Source organism: Trifolium pratense, linkage group LG2, assembly GCF_020283565.1.
Source record: "Trifolium pratense cultivar HEN17-A07 linkage group LG2, ARS_RC_1.1, whole genome shotgun sequence".
Taxonomy (NCBI): Eukaryota; Viridiplantae; Streptophyta; class Magnoliopsida; order Fabales; family Fabaceae; genus Trifolium; species Trifolium pratense.
In genome coordinates, this window is record NC_060060.1 from 47882385 (window position 1) to 47899890 (window position 17506).

General features: G+C 35.9%; 1 protein-coding gene across 2 annotated transcripts; it reads right to left on the reverse strand.

Moving 5' to 3' along the window:
- Nucleotides 1–2970: 2970 nt before the first annotated feature.
- On the reverse strand, nucleotides 2971–6544 carry LOC123908044 (pentatricopeptide repeat-containing protein At1g62930, chloroplastic-like). 2 transcript variants are annotated; one of them, XR_006809543.1, is made up of 3 exons: nucleotides 4635–6454; nucleotides 4084–4226; nucleotides 2971–3386 (listed from the first exon to the last, which is right to left on the reverse strand). XR_006809543.1 is itself a non-coding variant. In XM_045958550.1 (2 exons), exon 1 carries the CDS (start codon nucleotides 6258–6260, stop codon nucleotides 4647–4649), a length of 1614 nt encoding a protein of 537 aa, XP_045814506.1. In that variant the 5' UTR covers nucleotides 6261–6544; the 3' UTR covers nucleotides 3745–4226; nucleotides 4635–4646. The 2 variants fall into 2 exon arrangements, 1 of the variants encoding a protein (XP_045814506.1); XM_045958550.1 differs by lacking the exon at nucleotides 2971–3386 and having other exon boundaries at nucleotides 3745–4226; nucleotides 4635–6544.
- Between the last annotated feature and the right edge of the window lie 10962 nt (nucleotides 6545–17506).

Below are 17506 nucleotides of genomic sequence, written 5' to 3' on the forward strand. Positions count from 1 at the left end.
CTATGTCATATATCTAGCTAATGTGGGACTTCTAACACACCCAGGGGCGGCCTAGGCCCATGTGCGACATGGGCCGTGGCACAAGGTCTCTTAAAATCGAGGGCCTCAAAAAAAAATTTATAGGGTAGTAGTATTAGTAAGTTAGGGGTGTAAAAATTAATTATGTATGTTAGAAACTGTTGTAAAGGCCCAACCCAACAATGTTTTCCTAACAAAAAAAAAAAGCAGCAATAGAAGAAGCTAGCTTTTTGCGTTATGTGTTTTTGCCTTCTTTCTGCGTTCTGCGTTCGCAAGTTCTTTCACTTTCAGAACCTACGACCTGCCTCCATTAATTCACCACCAGGCCGGCGTCGACCTGCCTCCTGCCACCATCACCAGGCGTCGGTTAACCACTTAACCTCCTTCCTTCTATTCTCAAAGGTAAAAACTAAATTTTACAAGTTAGGGTTTCTAAAATTTGCAATGTAAAATCACAATTTTGCTATTTTAATTGTGTTTCTCAATTCCCAATTCCCATCATTCTTTTTCTCCCAAAGTTAATTTTGCTATTCTAGTAATGATACCAATAGTGTTCCCATATAATAAGTTAATTACCAATAGTCGTACTGTAGTTATGCAGTATAATTACCAATAGTGTTAATTTTGCTACTGATTTTCTTTTAATTTCCACTAATGCTGAAACTATAGTAGCTTAGCTATAATGTTAATCACAAATCCTACTCCCATTCTATGTAAACATGTGATTCCTTCCAGCCGGAGATTCCTAGTTTCAACATGATAATGTTTTAATGTTTATTGTCCTATTTGGTTTGATAATGTGTTGCTAACTATAATGTATTTTATTGTTATTGTTAGACTATAGATCTTTTTTATGTTATTACAAGAATGATTATAATTTTATGTTATTTGCAATTTAAATCGATGATGATTTTTTTATAAAAAAAAGTTACGTTTTTTTTTTATTAAAGGCCCACTTTCATATTTCGCACAGAGCCCCCGAAAACTCAGGGACGCCACTGAACACACCTCCTCACGTCCAGGACTGAACAAGCTGGAACGTGGAATCAACAACAACGGGTGCCCCAAATATGGGAGGTCTCCACAACAAACAACAAATGGATCTAGGATAGGCTCTGATACTATGTCATAATTTGAGAGGCTCTGATACCATCTTAGAAATGAGTATTGGGCCTAACTCAACCCTACAAAACCGGCTTGTAAGGTGAGGGTTGCCCAAGCTATATAAATGCTACACGGGCCATATCTCTTAGCAATGTGAGACTAAATCCACCACTTCACACCCAACACAATGAAGATGTTGGAGGCTGCAATGAAGGCAACCCAAATGCCGCAATTAGGCGGATGTGGCCGGACCGTAATGAAGGCGGAATTTCCAGCACTAACAATGCTCACAAAAATAAATCTCCATGCATTAATAATGTTAAGTAACTATTTTCAACACAATATCTTATACCTTGAACCAGAAAGAGATTTTCACATATCACTATCAGAATCGATTGTTTACATTTAAACATGAAAAATGTGTTGCAAATTATGCTAACAATATCTTATACCTTGGAGCATTTTTTCCTATTTCATTTGTTGAATAGGGATATAAGAATGTCTCTTCCAACATATATCCAAATACATGCTTAATAATCTACTCTCTAGTTTTTCCAATCTGGGAATTTCCTTCAGCTGAATGAATACAAAGAAAACAATATGGTCTTTGCAAAGTAGTGAAAGAAGAAAGAGGATGCAGGTTCTGAATTTGTGGAAGCTATTAATATGAAAATAACCGAAATCATCAAAATGTTCATATATAACTGATCAGTGCATTTTAATGCACATTCTTCTACTATTGTACTAGTGTATTCATATGGTTTAATTTACTATTTTCACTATTTTAAGGTGTTTTTATATTTAAGTTTATTTCTAACTCTATTTTATTTTCGCACTTAATTTATGAATAAATAGCACTTTGACACCCTTCCGGTCCGCAGGTCATAACTGGAGTTACAAATATCGGATTGAGGCGCGGGAAGATGCGTTGGAAAGCTGAGATCAAGAGCTACGACTTTCATGTTGAGGCCAAAACCCAGTTCGGAGCGCAAGTGTGTCAAATAATTGCGTTTATGTTCCAGACGAATTTAATTCAGCACAACTTTATATTTTTCGGCCCAATTGTTTTAAGGCCCGTTCCATGTATTATTTAAACCGAAAAAAAGGCAGCTAGGGTTAATCATTCACTGTTCACGAAATATTCAAACCCTAGAGCAGCCGTCATCTTCCATGGAGAACTAAACTTCTATTGATCCATTGGTGTAAGGAACTTTATTCTCGAATCTTGAGGTTCGGTTTTAATAGCAAATCGTTATGTTTATGCTTATCATATATCAATTTTCTTGTCTCTCTTTTGTGTATGAGTTGATGCAATTGATGCTTAATTATTTTGTTTCACGTTCATAACATTGAGACTATTCAAATTAATTCACGCTTGTTCAAATTAATCTGAATAGGAAATTGTTATATTATTTTCGCTTGCAAAATAGGGCTGCCGAATTATTGTTATGATTTTTAACTGTGTTATTGGTGACGCTTGATCATCGCCATAGTTAGTCGAACACGCTGGTGCTTAATCAACGAATTCGTTATAAAACTGATTTTCGCTTGTTAAATTAGTTCTATAATCAGCCGAAGCATAAACTGTATGAATATTCATATAAGAACCTATGATAGATGATAAACAAAGTTGCCTAAAACCAATGGATTGATTGCTTTTATATTAATTAAATTCGTAATCTCTGTTATTGCTTCCACAAACAAAAAAAACCCCAAATTGCAACCTTTAAATTCATTCTAATATTGTTAAACCGATCGTGAGTCCTTGCGAAACGACCAAGGTCACTGCCTTGTACTACTTATTTTAAAATTATTTTGATCACGAAACGACCGTGATCAATAACTCAGAGAACAAGATATGAAAGTTATGAATTTGTGGAGAGATTTCAAAGCTATAAACATGAAGAAAACTTAAGGCGTTCATGTCATCATGGATGAGTAGTTGAGAAAATATCGGCATCATCGAAAGATTTCAAAAAAGTCTAATCCATCCACCTTCTCTAATTTAGACCTGTGCAAACTACTAGACAGATTAGATATTTGATACTGGAAGAAAAGATTGTAAGTGTTTTTTGGCTAATATTGAGAAAGAAATGGAAGGTGTCAAAGCGCCAAATGTGGGGACCGAAGAAGAAAGTATCCACCTTACCTAAACGTAACCTGCAAAAATGAAGATCATGCTGAAAAAATCTGCTAGGTTGGGCTATAGATGTAGAGTTCTGAGCTTGAAATCAGCTTGGTTTTGGTGAAAAAGTTGTTCAATCCTGTCACAATCACAAGTTAAGCTGCAAACAGTGGCAATGTCACTACTAAATTAACACTGACTAGTGTAGAAAGTTACAAATTCAAAGATGACACAAAAAGGAAAGATGCAACATATATGTATACACAAACATGAAGTGGAAGGCACTTCCTTGGCTTCCCTTGCGGGACAGATTCAGGTGCAACAGCTTTTCACTTAGATTCTTACTTAATTAGTTGCGGTCTTAATTAGTTAAAACAATTTGATGCTAAAGTAACGTGCAAGTCTAACCCTTTATCTCAACCTCCTTTTATAATTTCAATTAAAAATAACAAGACATAAGGTGTTATATAAACTGAATGACTTGGGAGGAACTCATGTTTCTATAAGCAGAAGAATTTATTAAGATGTTAAGCACAAATAATACTCAACACAGTGAAAAGGTTGATACAATATGACAAATAGCTAAAAGCAGGGGAAACAAAGTCAGCCATAGTCTAGCACCTAAAACACTCAAAACAAGCAACCAAGTATGAACAATATTGCAGCCGCTTACACAACTCAAATCCACTAACTATTCTGATACAATAAACAAAACCAGATACAGACTACAAACACTCGCAATGTATTTTATGCAAAACTAAAATTATAGTTTAATTCACAATTCATATGAAAAGATTAATGCATTCATTAAAAGATAGAGCCATAGAGGGCCTTACACCATGCCTCTGTCAACATTCAAGTTTCTCTCTTTTATAACAATACGACAGACAGAGGGCCGTACACCATGCCTCTTTCTTGCATGAAGTCAAGATATCTGTTCACTTTCATGGTACATCACATACAGGTCTTGGTTTGCAACCTATAAATCCATTACCAATCTGTCTATAAGTCAAGTGTAAAATAAAATGTACCTATCAATAATCATTTTATATATTATACCAATAAGCAAAAATCTGGTAAAGGTCAAAAGAAAACCGATTGCCAAAATTAATCATGTCAACCTAGGCAAGCATGGTTTGTTGACGATGTCCATTACCAGATAAAATCTATTAAAGTAGATAAAGCGGATCAATAGTACACCGAGATGAAAAAGGATAGTCATTTCAAGACTTCAAAAATAACCACTTTAATGGATACAATATCAAATTGAACAAAACAATAAATTACTTTGGTCAAAACTAAACTAAACTAAACTAAGGATCCTAGATCAAAGTCCATCTCTATGATTGTCATAAAAATTCAAAATAATGTGTAACAAGTGTCATACCTGGTTTTGCTCTTAAAGTAGACCTCTAGCAATCACTTCACGTAGAAGTTTCTCTGCTTTATCATTCTCACCGCTTTCAAAGAGTGCACAAATCATTATTTCAAAAGTGACAGCATCGGGAAAGCAACCCTTATCTTCCATTTTTGACAACAAATCTAATGCTTCATCAAACAAGCCCTCGTTACAAAGTCCACAAATCATAGTGTTGTAAATTACCACATTTAGATTGTATCCTTTAGCCAAAAGATCATTAAAAACCTTTAGTGCATCATTAAGCCTCCCACCTTTGCAAAGTCCATCAATTAGGATACTGTACGTGTACAAATCTGGCATGATACCTTGGTCGTTAATTTTCTTGACTAATGCAATTGCCTTGTCAAGTTCATGATTTTTGCACAAAGTGTGCAAGAAGGAATTGTAGGTGATTACATCGGGTTGTTGACCTCTGTCACTCATCTCATCAACAAGCTCCCAAGCATAGGAAATTCTCCCTGATTTGCACAAGCCATCAATAAGAGTGTTGTAAGTTACCTTATTGGGAAAGATATTTTTGAAATGCATTTCTTCAAAGAGATTGATGGCTTCATCCAACGTTTTACTCTTACAGAACCCATTGATCATAATACTGTAGCTCTTAACATTGGGCATCATTCCCCTTTGGACCATAGTGTTGAATATATATTTGGCCTTGCTCACTTCATTACGAAGGCAGAACCCATCCATTAAAGTACTATAAGTAGCTACATCAGGTTTGATGCCTTGTTTCATCATCATAGCTAACACACTTTTAGCTTCTTTCATCTTTCCCTCCTTACAAAACGCATCGATCAATATATTAAAGGTATAAACATCTGGGTTGATGTTTTTCGATACCATTTCGTTCAACAAAACAATTGCTTCTTTTAATTTATTCACAATACAAAAACCATAGATTAGAGCACTATAAGTGACAACAGTAGGCGAAATACCCTTGATAACCATTTCAGAAAATAATTGACAAGCATCATCTACAAGCTTATCTTTGCACATGCTATCAATGATTGTAGTGTAAATTACCAAATCAGGCTTGACTGATCCTTTTTCGAGCCGTCTCAACAGTTGGAGGGCAGGTGTTGTATGTCCCATTTTACACAAGCCATTGATCAATGTCCCGTAACTAACATGGTTGAGCTGAAAACCCTTAGCGATAAGATCATCATGAAAGTACAATGCTTTCTGAATCTCATTATTAAGACAAAGACCATTGATAAGGGTATTCAAGGTTACGATATTCGGCTGATAACCCGTCTTAAGAATCTTTCCCAATAGAGAAAATGCATAAGTCATTTGACCAATGTGACAATAACAATTGATCAAAATGGTGATAGTGAAAATGTCAGACCTAATTCCATGGAATTCCATTTGGTGAGAAAGGGAAATAACAGTTGAGTAATTGTTCTTAGTTTTAACAAGAGAACCTAAAATCTTGGTAAATTCAATAATGGAAGGAGTATTACGCATTTGTAGCATTCGATTGAATGAGTAAATAGCATCATTAACATTGTGAGAGTGAGAGAATAACCTTAAAGTAAAGGGAAAAAAGGGTTTTGAAGGAAACCTTGTTAATCTCAAAAACAGTGATGACATTTTCTTCTTCTCGTTCGCAGCGTGAAGTTCAATTGCAGAAGAAAGATACCCACGAACTCAACGACGTCGTCTTAGACCAAGAGCAATGGTCATGTTGAATGTAATTTCAACTGCAAAAATCAGTCCAATGGGATGAAATTAGTGTTGAAAATGGACGGATTCTGATATGGACCCTTGCCACAAGTGGTCCAAGATGGTCATTGATGCACAAAGAATATTTTACCAATGGATTGATCTTTAACCACAACAACATCATGCACTCTTCACATGTGATTTCTAACTCTACTTCTCTCTAATATCCCCCCTCTCTCACACAATATTAATAGTCAATAATTTATTAATTAATTACGTAATATTTTTATTTTTTTGGTAAGTAATTAATATTTTTATATAACAGAATTTTTTTATTAAAAAAACAATTAAAAATTTAATTTTGTTTAAATATTTAATAAAAAAATCATCCCCTCAATTATTTCATCGCAAAATAATTTTTTATTTTTTTACCAAAATTCATGATTTTTTTTGTCTATAAATAGAGACTTAGTTCATTTGATTTGAACACAGGAAAAAAAACCAAGTTTTTCACTATCTTAATCTTATTATTATCTTTATATTAGTGTTTATTTTGAAGTTTTAGTCTTTTTGTTTAGTGAAATAGATCTCAATAATCATTTCAACACCCAAAATTATTTGTATCGTACTTGTTCTGGTAAAAACTCAAAGGGGGTTGTGTTATTGATTAGATGATGTGATTACAATTTGGTTCAATCCCAACAACCCTAGGAGTTTATTAAGTCAGAATTCGATCCTGTTCTGGTGAAGAACATAGGGGTTTGTAATATTCAGGATTGATAATTGATACAAGTATGATCAGAGAAAAAATTGATTGACTTTACAAGAATTAAAGAGTTGTCTCTTTACAAGAATGAAAGTGTGGTGGTTTCTCAGAATGAGAGCCTCTTGTTCTCTTGAAGAAGATCCTATTTATAGGCAAAACATTTCCTTCTTGTTGCTTGATAACTGCCTTGCTTGGAGAGGAATTCATGGGTAGTGGGCGGTTTCTTTTCCTTCTTCTCCAAGCTTCTTCCTTCTTCTCCAAGTCATGGTGGATCATGCTTATCATGTGTTTTTCATGGTTGTTTTCACGCTTCTCCTTTAGATGCTCCCATTGGGCTTTTTTCGTATTGGGCCTTAACAAATCACCCCCTGGTCCATGGCCCGGTACACAGCCCCCCAAGCACGAGGCTTCAAGAAGGCGAAGTGCTTTTGATTGAAATCACTTGGCAATTATTATGCCTCGGCGTTGTTCTATGTCGCCTATTTATTGTTGACTCGTACTCTTTGTTTGTTTGTCGCCTTTTCCTTCCTTTTGTTGTTGATATTTCTTAGCTAATTTGTACGCCCTTCTATGATTTTTGAATATCTTGATGTACGCCATTTGTGGCTTTGAATATTGTTGTCATTGTTTCTTGGCGACTTTGAGCAAGTTGACGAGTCGCCCTTCCTCTTTTTTCATTGTATTTGCATTTTCAAGCTAGCGTTGTCACCAATCTCGCCTCTTCATCTTTCGCGATTCGTCCCTCCTTGTCTTCTTGAAATCAAATTGAAACTTTGAGGCTAGTAACTTTGTTGGTCTCAACATGAGTTTCTTATTTTCTTTGACACTCTATATTTGAGGATTGTAAGTATTCTGGCGTAATCTGTCTCGCCACTTCTTTGTTGTAGTTGATTTTCGTACTGCCAGGCTTGCACGCCTTATTTTGTAACTTCTTGGCGATTTAAAAAGAGTTGGCGCTGCTCGGAGTCGCCCTTCCACTATACTTTGTATCTGGTGTTGAAAATAATCTCGCCTTTGAAATTTTTAACTTTGCACCTGCAATGTCTTTAGCTCTTTAAATATAATTATATATCATTTATGAATAACTTTATACCTGTTGCCTTTTGGCGATTGTAACTAATATGGCGCTATGATACGTCGCCTTGTTTCGCTGCATGTAGAATGTTTCTGCTGGCGTTACAAACGATTTGGTTGTGTCCTCCTCGCCTTTAACATTTTATGGTTCAGAGCTCACATCTGAGTTGATCTTTAATAAAGATTCAGAGCTCAACTTTGAGATAACCATTTTTTTTATGTGGTTCAGAGCCCGTAACTTAATCAGGTTGACCTTTATTCCATCACCGGTTAACCTTTATTGGTCTAGAGCCGGTTGGCTTCATTATGGTGCAGAGCCCGCAATTTAATCATGATTCCTGCAAATAAGCTTTGATACATTAAAGGTTCAACGATAATAATATATGAAAAATAAAACAAACGAAAATGATACCGCCATGGGCGGTTTGTTGCGGCGCTCCTCGCCTAGCAAGAAAAGCAATTATGTTTTGGCCTGGCGAGACTGAGTTCCATTGCGGTAGTCATCGCAGAATATGCTTCAACCTGAAATATTAGTTGGCGGCTTCTATCTCGCCGAGTGATAATTACTGAATTTTCATGTTAATTTTCCACATTTGTTCGTTGCCCTGCGCATGCGATGACGTTTGTCTAAGTTGTTGAGATCTTTATAATATTTTGTTTTCACAAATTCTTCCACAGCTTCACCTCCTTTGTAAACCAATTCGGAATATTGCCTGCTGACTAATAGACACAAGACATGTAAGAAATATTTGATTAAAATTAAGAACAGAATGCTAAGTATTCTAGATGCTCTACATTTATGTGTTGCAGATTCTAAATACCAATCTCCCTTTTAGAACAGAATGTATAGTTGCAACGGAATGTAAAATCTGCATGCTAAATAGATGTTTGGTTCATGTATCTTCATCTCAGCTCTTAGGCCCTGGTGGAATTGGTTTTCGCATCTTCTTGTATTTACATAAAGATCATCGGTTCGAATCTTCTTGTATTGTGGCCTTCTCGGTCAGTGCTTCAATGTCTAAATCGACCACTACCGTAAGAAAGTTTGACAGCGGTGTCAGATAAGGCTGCAGCAGCAACGATCGATGGCGACGTTGGACAGCCAGTTGGCGACAACAACAACGCTTAGTGTGCTTCTAGTTCTGACTTTAATCCTGCCTTATTTGCTATCACAATTGTTGGAGTCGCAGCGGAAATTTGACTTCTAATAATGATATGAAATATCACCCTCACTAAAGTTGAACATAAAATAATGTAGCTAGAACAATAAACTTGTATAAAGAAATATGTCTAAGAAGAAAAGATTGAACTTATGAGATAATACTACTTTGTATATATGTTGTTACTCTTTGTTGTTATTACAAAACAATATAGGCTTAGTTTAAATAGTAGACTACATGCTATAAATTGATAGAACAGAATTAAACGTAAACATAAGCCTCAACTTTCTTTCCTTCCTATTTTTCCTGTTTCCATATTTAGCTTCTGCTGAATATTTCCACAATTCTCCACCTCGTTCATAATTTGAAATATTCAAATTTTGGACGAATATGGAATAATGTTTAGCAAGTTCAAGCAGTGTTGGAACTTGCTACCTGATACAACCTTCGTCAACATGTCAGCTGGGTTCTCATCAGTGTGTACCTTCGTAAGAGAAATATTACCTTCCTCTACGACATCCCGTACAAAATGATATCTGACATCTATATGCTTGGTCCGAGCATGATGAACCTGATTCTTAGCCAAATGAAGTGCACTTTGACTATCACAACTCAGTTTCACACATTCTTGTTTCATGCCCAAATCATCTAGAAGACCCCTCAGCCACAATGCTTCCTTTACTCCTTCTGCTACTGCCATGTACTCGGCTTCTGTAGTAGAGAGTGCCACTGTAGACTGTAACATCGATCGCCAACTAACTGGAGCACCATGTATTTGAAACACATAACCAGTAGTAGATCGCCGTCTATCTAGATCACCGGCATAATCTGAATCAACGAAACCACTTATATGACATGCATCTCCACCAAAACACAAACACGTGTCAATGGTACCCTTTAAGTACCTTAAAATCCACTTCATCGCTTCCCAGTGTGTCTTTCCTGGATTCGCCATGAACCTACTGACAACACTAACCGCTTGTGAAATATCTGGGCGTGTACACACCATGGCGTACATTAAACTGCCAACCGCACTAGCATAAGGTACATGTTCCATGTATGCTTTATCTTTCGCTGTAGTAGGAGACTGATTACCAGAAAGCCTAAAATGTGGAGCTAATGGAGTAACCACCGACTTAGCACCTTTCATTCCAAACCTTTCAACAACCCGCTCTAAATAGCCTTTTTGACTCAAGAACAGTTTCCGGTTTGTCCGCTCTCTTCTAATCTCCATACCCAGTATTTTCTTTGCAGCGCCCAAGTTCTTTGTCTCAAACTCTTTACCAAGTTTAGTTTTTAGCTTATCTATCTCCACCTTGCTTTTTGAAGCAATAAGCATGTCATCGACATACAATAATAGATAGATATAATCACCTCCATGAAGCTTCTGAATATAGACACAACTGTCATAACTACTTCTAGAGAAACCTTGTTTTATCATAAAAGAATCAAATCGCTTGTACCATTGTCTAGGAGATTGTTTCAACCCATAAAGTGATTTTCTCAAACGACATACTTGATTCTCTTTACCCTCAACCTTGTAACCCTCAGGTTGATACATATATATTTCCTCATCTAAGTATCCATGCAAGAAGGCTGTCTTCACGTCTAGTTGTTCCAGCTCAAGATCACCATGAGCTACTAAACTTAATAGCACCCGAATAGAAGTATGTTTCACCACCGGAGAAAATATCTCATTGTAATCAACTCCTTCTTTTTGTGCAAACCCCTTGGCCACTAGTCTAGCCTTATATCTTGTACCGCATGACTTAGTATGATCTTCTTTTCTTTTATACACCCATTTACAACCGATAGCAGACTTTCCTACAGGCAATGGGACCACCTCCCATGTCTTGTTCTTGTGAAGAGATTGCATTTCTTCCTCCATAGCAACCAACCAACTCTCTCTATATTTGTCTTTGATAGCTTGCTTGAAGGTGATCGGCTCATCATCTTCAACTGAGAGTGCATATTCCACCAAGTTAACCTGCCCATAATGCCTCAGAGGTTTGTCTGACCCAAACTTCTGAACTAGTTTATAATTCCTCTTTGGCCTAGTGGCATCCAAAGATTCTTGCTGCTGTTGTTGTAAAACATGTGTATTTTCTTGCTGAACCTCCTCATGATCACGTTCATCCTCTTCCTCGTCTTCACTAGCGATAGGATTCTCCACCTGACCTTGACTAGAATCTGGTTGGTCTTCAGATTCTATCTCAATAACTTGCTTATTTGATATCGTCACATCACCGTCATTAGGTTTTATAGCTTTTGACAAAGCTACTATAGATTTTTCGTCAAATGTAACATCCCTGCTAATCACAAACTTAGAATCTTCTACACTCCAAAGTCGATAACCATTAACTCCTTTTGCATATCCTAGAAAGATAGCTTTCTTTGCTCTATTATCAAGTTTGTTATCCTTGACGTGATAATAGGCTGTGCATCCAAAAATTTTGAGTTTGTCATAATTAGCATGTTCACCTGACCACACCTTATAGGGTGTGTCTCCACCTAAACTAGAATGTGGGGATCTGTTTACTACATAAGAAGCTGTAGCAACCGACTCTGCCCACCATTCTCGACCTAACCCAGAATTAGAGCGCATACACCTTGCTTTCTCAAGTAGTGTACGGTTCAGTCTTTCTGCGACTCCATTCTGTTGTGGTGTGCCTCTAACCGTCCAGTGTCTAACAATGCCTTCCTGATCACAAAACCTCTTGAAAGCTCCATCTGTATACTCTGTACCATTATCCGATCGCAGAGTTTTTAGCTTTCTACCAGTTCTGTTCTCAACCATTGCTTTCCAACACTTGAAATTATCAAATACCTCATTCTTATGCTTAAGAAAATAAATCCAAGCATACCTCGAATGATCGTCAACATATGTAACAAAGTACTTGGAACCACCCTTAGAAGTAACTGGAGCCGGACCCCAAACATCAGTATGCACGTAGTCTAATATTCCCCTGCTTTTATGCTTGCTTGAAGAAAATCGCAGCCTATGTGCTTTTCCATACACACAATGTTCACAAAATTCCATGCATGGCTTTTCCATGTTCTTCAGCAAACCTTTCTCACCAAGCAGTGATAGACCCTTTTCAGACATATGCCCAAGGCGCATGTGCCACATCCTCGTACATTCAGTCTGGTCTTTACTTCTATTGATTCCAACTGCCAAATCACCTGTGACAGTTTCCCCCATAAGAGTATATAGATTCCTGTGACGAACCCCCTTCATCACAACTAACGAACCACGAACAACCTTTAAGCCTCCATTTTCCAAGATTATTTTGCAACCGTTTTCCTCTAATACACCAAGAGAAATAAGGTTTTTCCGCAAATTAGGGACATGTCTCACGTTCATCAGAGTCCTTACCGCTCCATCATGCATCTTGATTCGTATTGTACCACACCCCATAATTTTACAGGCATGGTTATTCCCCATTAAAACTATACCACCATCTATGCTTTCGTAGGTAGTAAACCACTTCCTATTTGGGCACATATGGTGTGAAGCTCCTGAATCAAGCATCCATCTCCCGGAGATATCATGGTCTTGCTCTGAAATCGAGAAGCAATCATCCTCGCCATTTGAGACATAACTCGCCTCCTGCAAATCTTGTTGTTTACCTCTGGAGTTGTTTTCGTTGTTGGTATACTTAAATAATACTCTCTTATTGGGACAATTTGCTTTAAAGTGCCCAAGCTCACCACATTTAAAGCATGTTCTTTCCACAGGGGCTCTAGATTTTGATCTAGACTTACCGCCCTTGCCCTTTCCTCTTTCATTGTTCCTCCCCCTACTAGCAAACAACCCTTGTGCCTGTTCGTTATTTTCTCCACCATTACCAGACATCCCGCTAGTAGCAATCTTTCGAAGATCATCCGCTAATAACGATGTTCTAGTCTCATCCATGGTTAGAGTATCACCCACAAGCATCAGTGTTTGAACTAGATTTTCATACTTCTTGGTCAATGAAAGAAGTAACATAAGTGCTTGGTCTTCATCATCAATCTTCACTCCTATATCCTTCAAGTCTGATATAATCCTATCAAACTTGTTGACATAATCCCGGATTGAGGTGCCTTCCTCCATTTTGCATGTATACAATTTGGATTTCAAGTAGATCCGATTTGTTAGAGTTTTCGTCATGAAATTTTTCTCTAACTTTGACCACACGCCAGCAGCCGTTGCTTCTTCATTAACCAAGAATGCAACATCCCTCTCAAGGCATAAGATTATGGCTGCCCGTGCTTCGAGATCTAACTCTTCCCAATCCTCATCCTTCATACTTTCAGGTTTCTGCTCTGCTAACGCCTTGTGCAACTTTTGTGAAATAAGCAGATTTTTCATCTGCATCCTCCAATAGGAAAAATCATTTTTTCCATTGAACTTTTCAATTTCATATTTACCAACCTTGACGGTTCCACTAGTAGAAGCCATGATCTTCGATAACCAAAAAATAATAAAGTTTTACCACTCTTACTATTTTACAATTGGCTCTGATACCAATTGTTGGAGTCGCAGCGGAAATTTGACTTCTAATAATGATATGAAATATCACCCTCACTAAAGTTGAACATAAAATAATGTAGCTAGAACAATAAACTTGTATAAAGAAATATGTCTAAGAAGAAAAGATTGAACTTATGAGATAATACTACTTTGTATATATGTTGTTACTCTTTGTTGTTATTACAAAACAATATAGGCTTAGTTTAAATAGTAGACTACATGCTATAAATTGATAGAACAGAATTAAACGTAAACATAAGCCTCAACTTTCTTTCATTCCTATTTTTCCTGTTTCCATATTTAGCTTCTGCTGAATATTTCCACAACAATCAACTCATTGAAAAAATACAATGATGCGGATATTAGTAGTAGCAGTGAATCTTGTATAGAATCAAATTTGGACTAGTAAAGACATTTTTTCCAAAGACAAGTTCATGTTTTCTAACTCTTGCCTGATACAAACTAAAACATCAACAAATGTTATCACAAACAAAGTAAAACAACATAAGACATAAAGTAAATATGCAGAATGCATAGAAAATATGCTAACAGATTCCTTGCATTGTTATAATTACAAATATACGGCTAAGAGTGCTTCTTGAAGGTTTTCCCATAATTTTTATAGTATAGAGGTGCACCATGATGCTCTATGTACTTTTGTATGAATGATTTTTATCAGGTTGTTGACGCTATATTATTATTTCGGATTGCATTCCATGTTCCACTAAAATATGAGATTGAGTATAAACCAAATCTTTGTTCAAAGAATATTTGAATGCTCATCTTATTTGGTAACTGGTACTCTCCATTTTTATTATTAATTGACCATCCATTTTCATGTTTTAACCGCAAATATACCATGGGATACTATTATTATCATTATGATTATCGCATAGCATGAATTGAATCGGATATGTTATTTGACAGAGCCATAAACTGACAATAAAGCATGAATTAGGAATTGATAAAATAAAAGAAAGCTATCACCTGATTAAGAAATTATGAATACTCGCAGGCAAATCCATGTCCAATTAATTCAATCGGTGCTCAAATTCGTTTCGGTTTAGATGTGGTTCCGTGATAATTCTGGCGACGCCACAACGGCTCTTACACGAGTCCGACGATGACACGACGGTTCCTTCTCAAGTCTGACTGTGGCGATGCCATTTTCTCCACAACCGACGGCGGCGGCGGCTTCGTTGTTGCCACATGAAGCTTGGCCAGCGGCGACCATACTATGCTAGGGGAGAAAACAACACACTCCCAGATGATAACTTAATTTGAAGCAACAAAACACGCAGTGGGTGTTTTTCTTTGTATCTATAAATGGCTTCCAGAGAGTATCATGAGAACAAGGATTTCGTGAATCAACCATGACTTCCCAAATTGATTGACAACGACGGTGACATCATCAGAATTCAAATGGAAAAATTGGTATGACGGCAAGGTAGTATCACTATGTGTTTGTGGAGATGTTTGATTTTTGTCTAGTTCGATGTGGTAGGCTGGGATCAAATGTTTTTACCGCAGCCCCACGGTGGGCGCCAAAATGTTCTGGTAAAAATTCAAAGGGGGTTGTGTTATTGATTAGATGATGTGATTACAATTTGGTTCAATCCCAACAACCCTGGGAGTTTATTAAGTCAAAATTCGATCCTGTTCTGGTGAAGAACATAGGGGGTTTGTAATATTCAGGATTGATAATTGATACAAGTATGATCAGAGAAAAAATTGATTGACTTTACAAGAATTAAAGAGTTGTCTCTTTACAAGAATGAAAGTGTGGTGGTTTCTCATAATGAGAGCCTCTTGTTCTCTTGAAGAAGATCCTATTTATAGGCAAAACATCTCCTTCTTGTTGCTTGATAACTGCCTTGCTTGGAGAGGAATTCATGGGTAGTGGGCGGTTTCTTTTCCTTCTTCTCCAAGCTTCTTCCTTCTTCTCCAAGTCATGGTGGATCATGCTTATCATGTGTTTTTCATGGTTGTTTTCACGCTTCTCCTTTAGATGCTCCCATTGGGCTTTTTTCGTATTGGGCCTTAACAAATCACCCCCTGGTCCATGGCCCGGTACAGTACTAATTACCTTGTATCGTATGAATTATTTAAATAAATTTTGTTTTTATTTCAAAAAACTAAAAACTAAATAGTTAAGTGTTAATTATTTTAATTTAATTTTAATCGATAATTGTAATTTTATGTAATCATAAAAATATAAATATAAATTTAAATAAGAATATGAAATAAAAAGTGGTGGGTTAGAGAAAGTGGTGGAGTAGAGTGTTGAATGAAAAAACTATTGAAGAGGGTAAAAGTTGAATGACTGTTGAATGAGTAGGTGGAAGAAAGAAAAAATAATGTGGAGTGTTGGGTGTTGAAAAAAGTGGTATTGAGTGTTGAAATCATTGCTCATGGTCTTACAAGTAGTTTGTTACATGAATTATTTGGCAAGCCAAAAATGCTAGCTTGTCTTATGTCTTATAATCTAAAAGACTTGTTTGGTAACGGTATTTTCAGAAAGAGTTTATAATTTATTTATTGACTTATATCTTATTTTCCATAAACTATTTCACGTAGCTTTTGAGCTTATAGCTTCTAGCTTATCATTTTTTCTTTGGTAAAAATTTTGGTGAGGTAGCTGATGTCTGATAGCTTATAGGTTAGCTTATAGATGTTGTCTGATTGTTTATAGCTTATATCGGTTAACCATTTGGTAAAATTAATGGTTGAACTAGCTGATAAATGTAAAATTAAATTTCTAATATATTATAAGAAAAATAATTATATTCATGTAAACTATACGGTTTTATTTTAAATAATAAATTATAAGTGGTAAAGTTAAATTTTAGATAAAATAAGAAGGGCAAAATTGGAAGAAAAAAATAAGTTATAAGCTATAAACTCAAAGCTAATTTAAATAGCGTCTAAAAAATAAGCTATAAGCACATGAAGAAAATACTGTTACCAAACATGTCTTTTAGCTTTTAAGCTATAAGCCATAAGCTATAAGCTAGCTTATTGTGTTTGCCAAACAGAGCCCTGATGTTTTATAGTTTATTTTAAATAATAGTTCATTTTATGCATTTTGCTATTTTAACCTTGATCATTTGTATTTAAAAGTTTTAGGTTCATTTGAAAATCAATCAGTCAATGAAAAACATTTTCTTCTCTAAAAAAAACACTTATCCTATTGTCAGATAGTTTCTCATTTGTAAGATATTCTATTCAATTCATTAGAATTCCTACTTTGAGACTTGATTATGTGTCTGTTTGTTTCAGCTTTAAAAAGATAGATTTTTTATTTGTATTTTTGAAAATAGATTCTCCAAAATCGTTTTTCAATTAAAATCTATTTCCCTTTTTATAGTTTATCATCAATTTTTTGTAAGAGTAAAAAAAAGGTTTAATCGCAATTTTGGTCTGCCTCTTGTCACAAATTTGCAGAATTGGTCCCCCCTATTCTAAAATTCGACGTTTTTGGTCCCCCTATCATAAATTTTAACTATAAATTGACGATATGATAAGTTTTAAAGGGCGTGACATATGATCTGATGATGATAAAATACCAACATCGATGAAATTGTAAGAAAAATACTTCATAAAGTTAATTTAAAACACATTGTATCACCATATTTTACACAAAATATGTGCTAGGGGA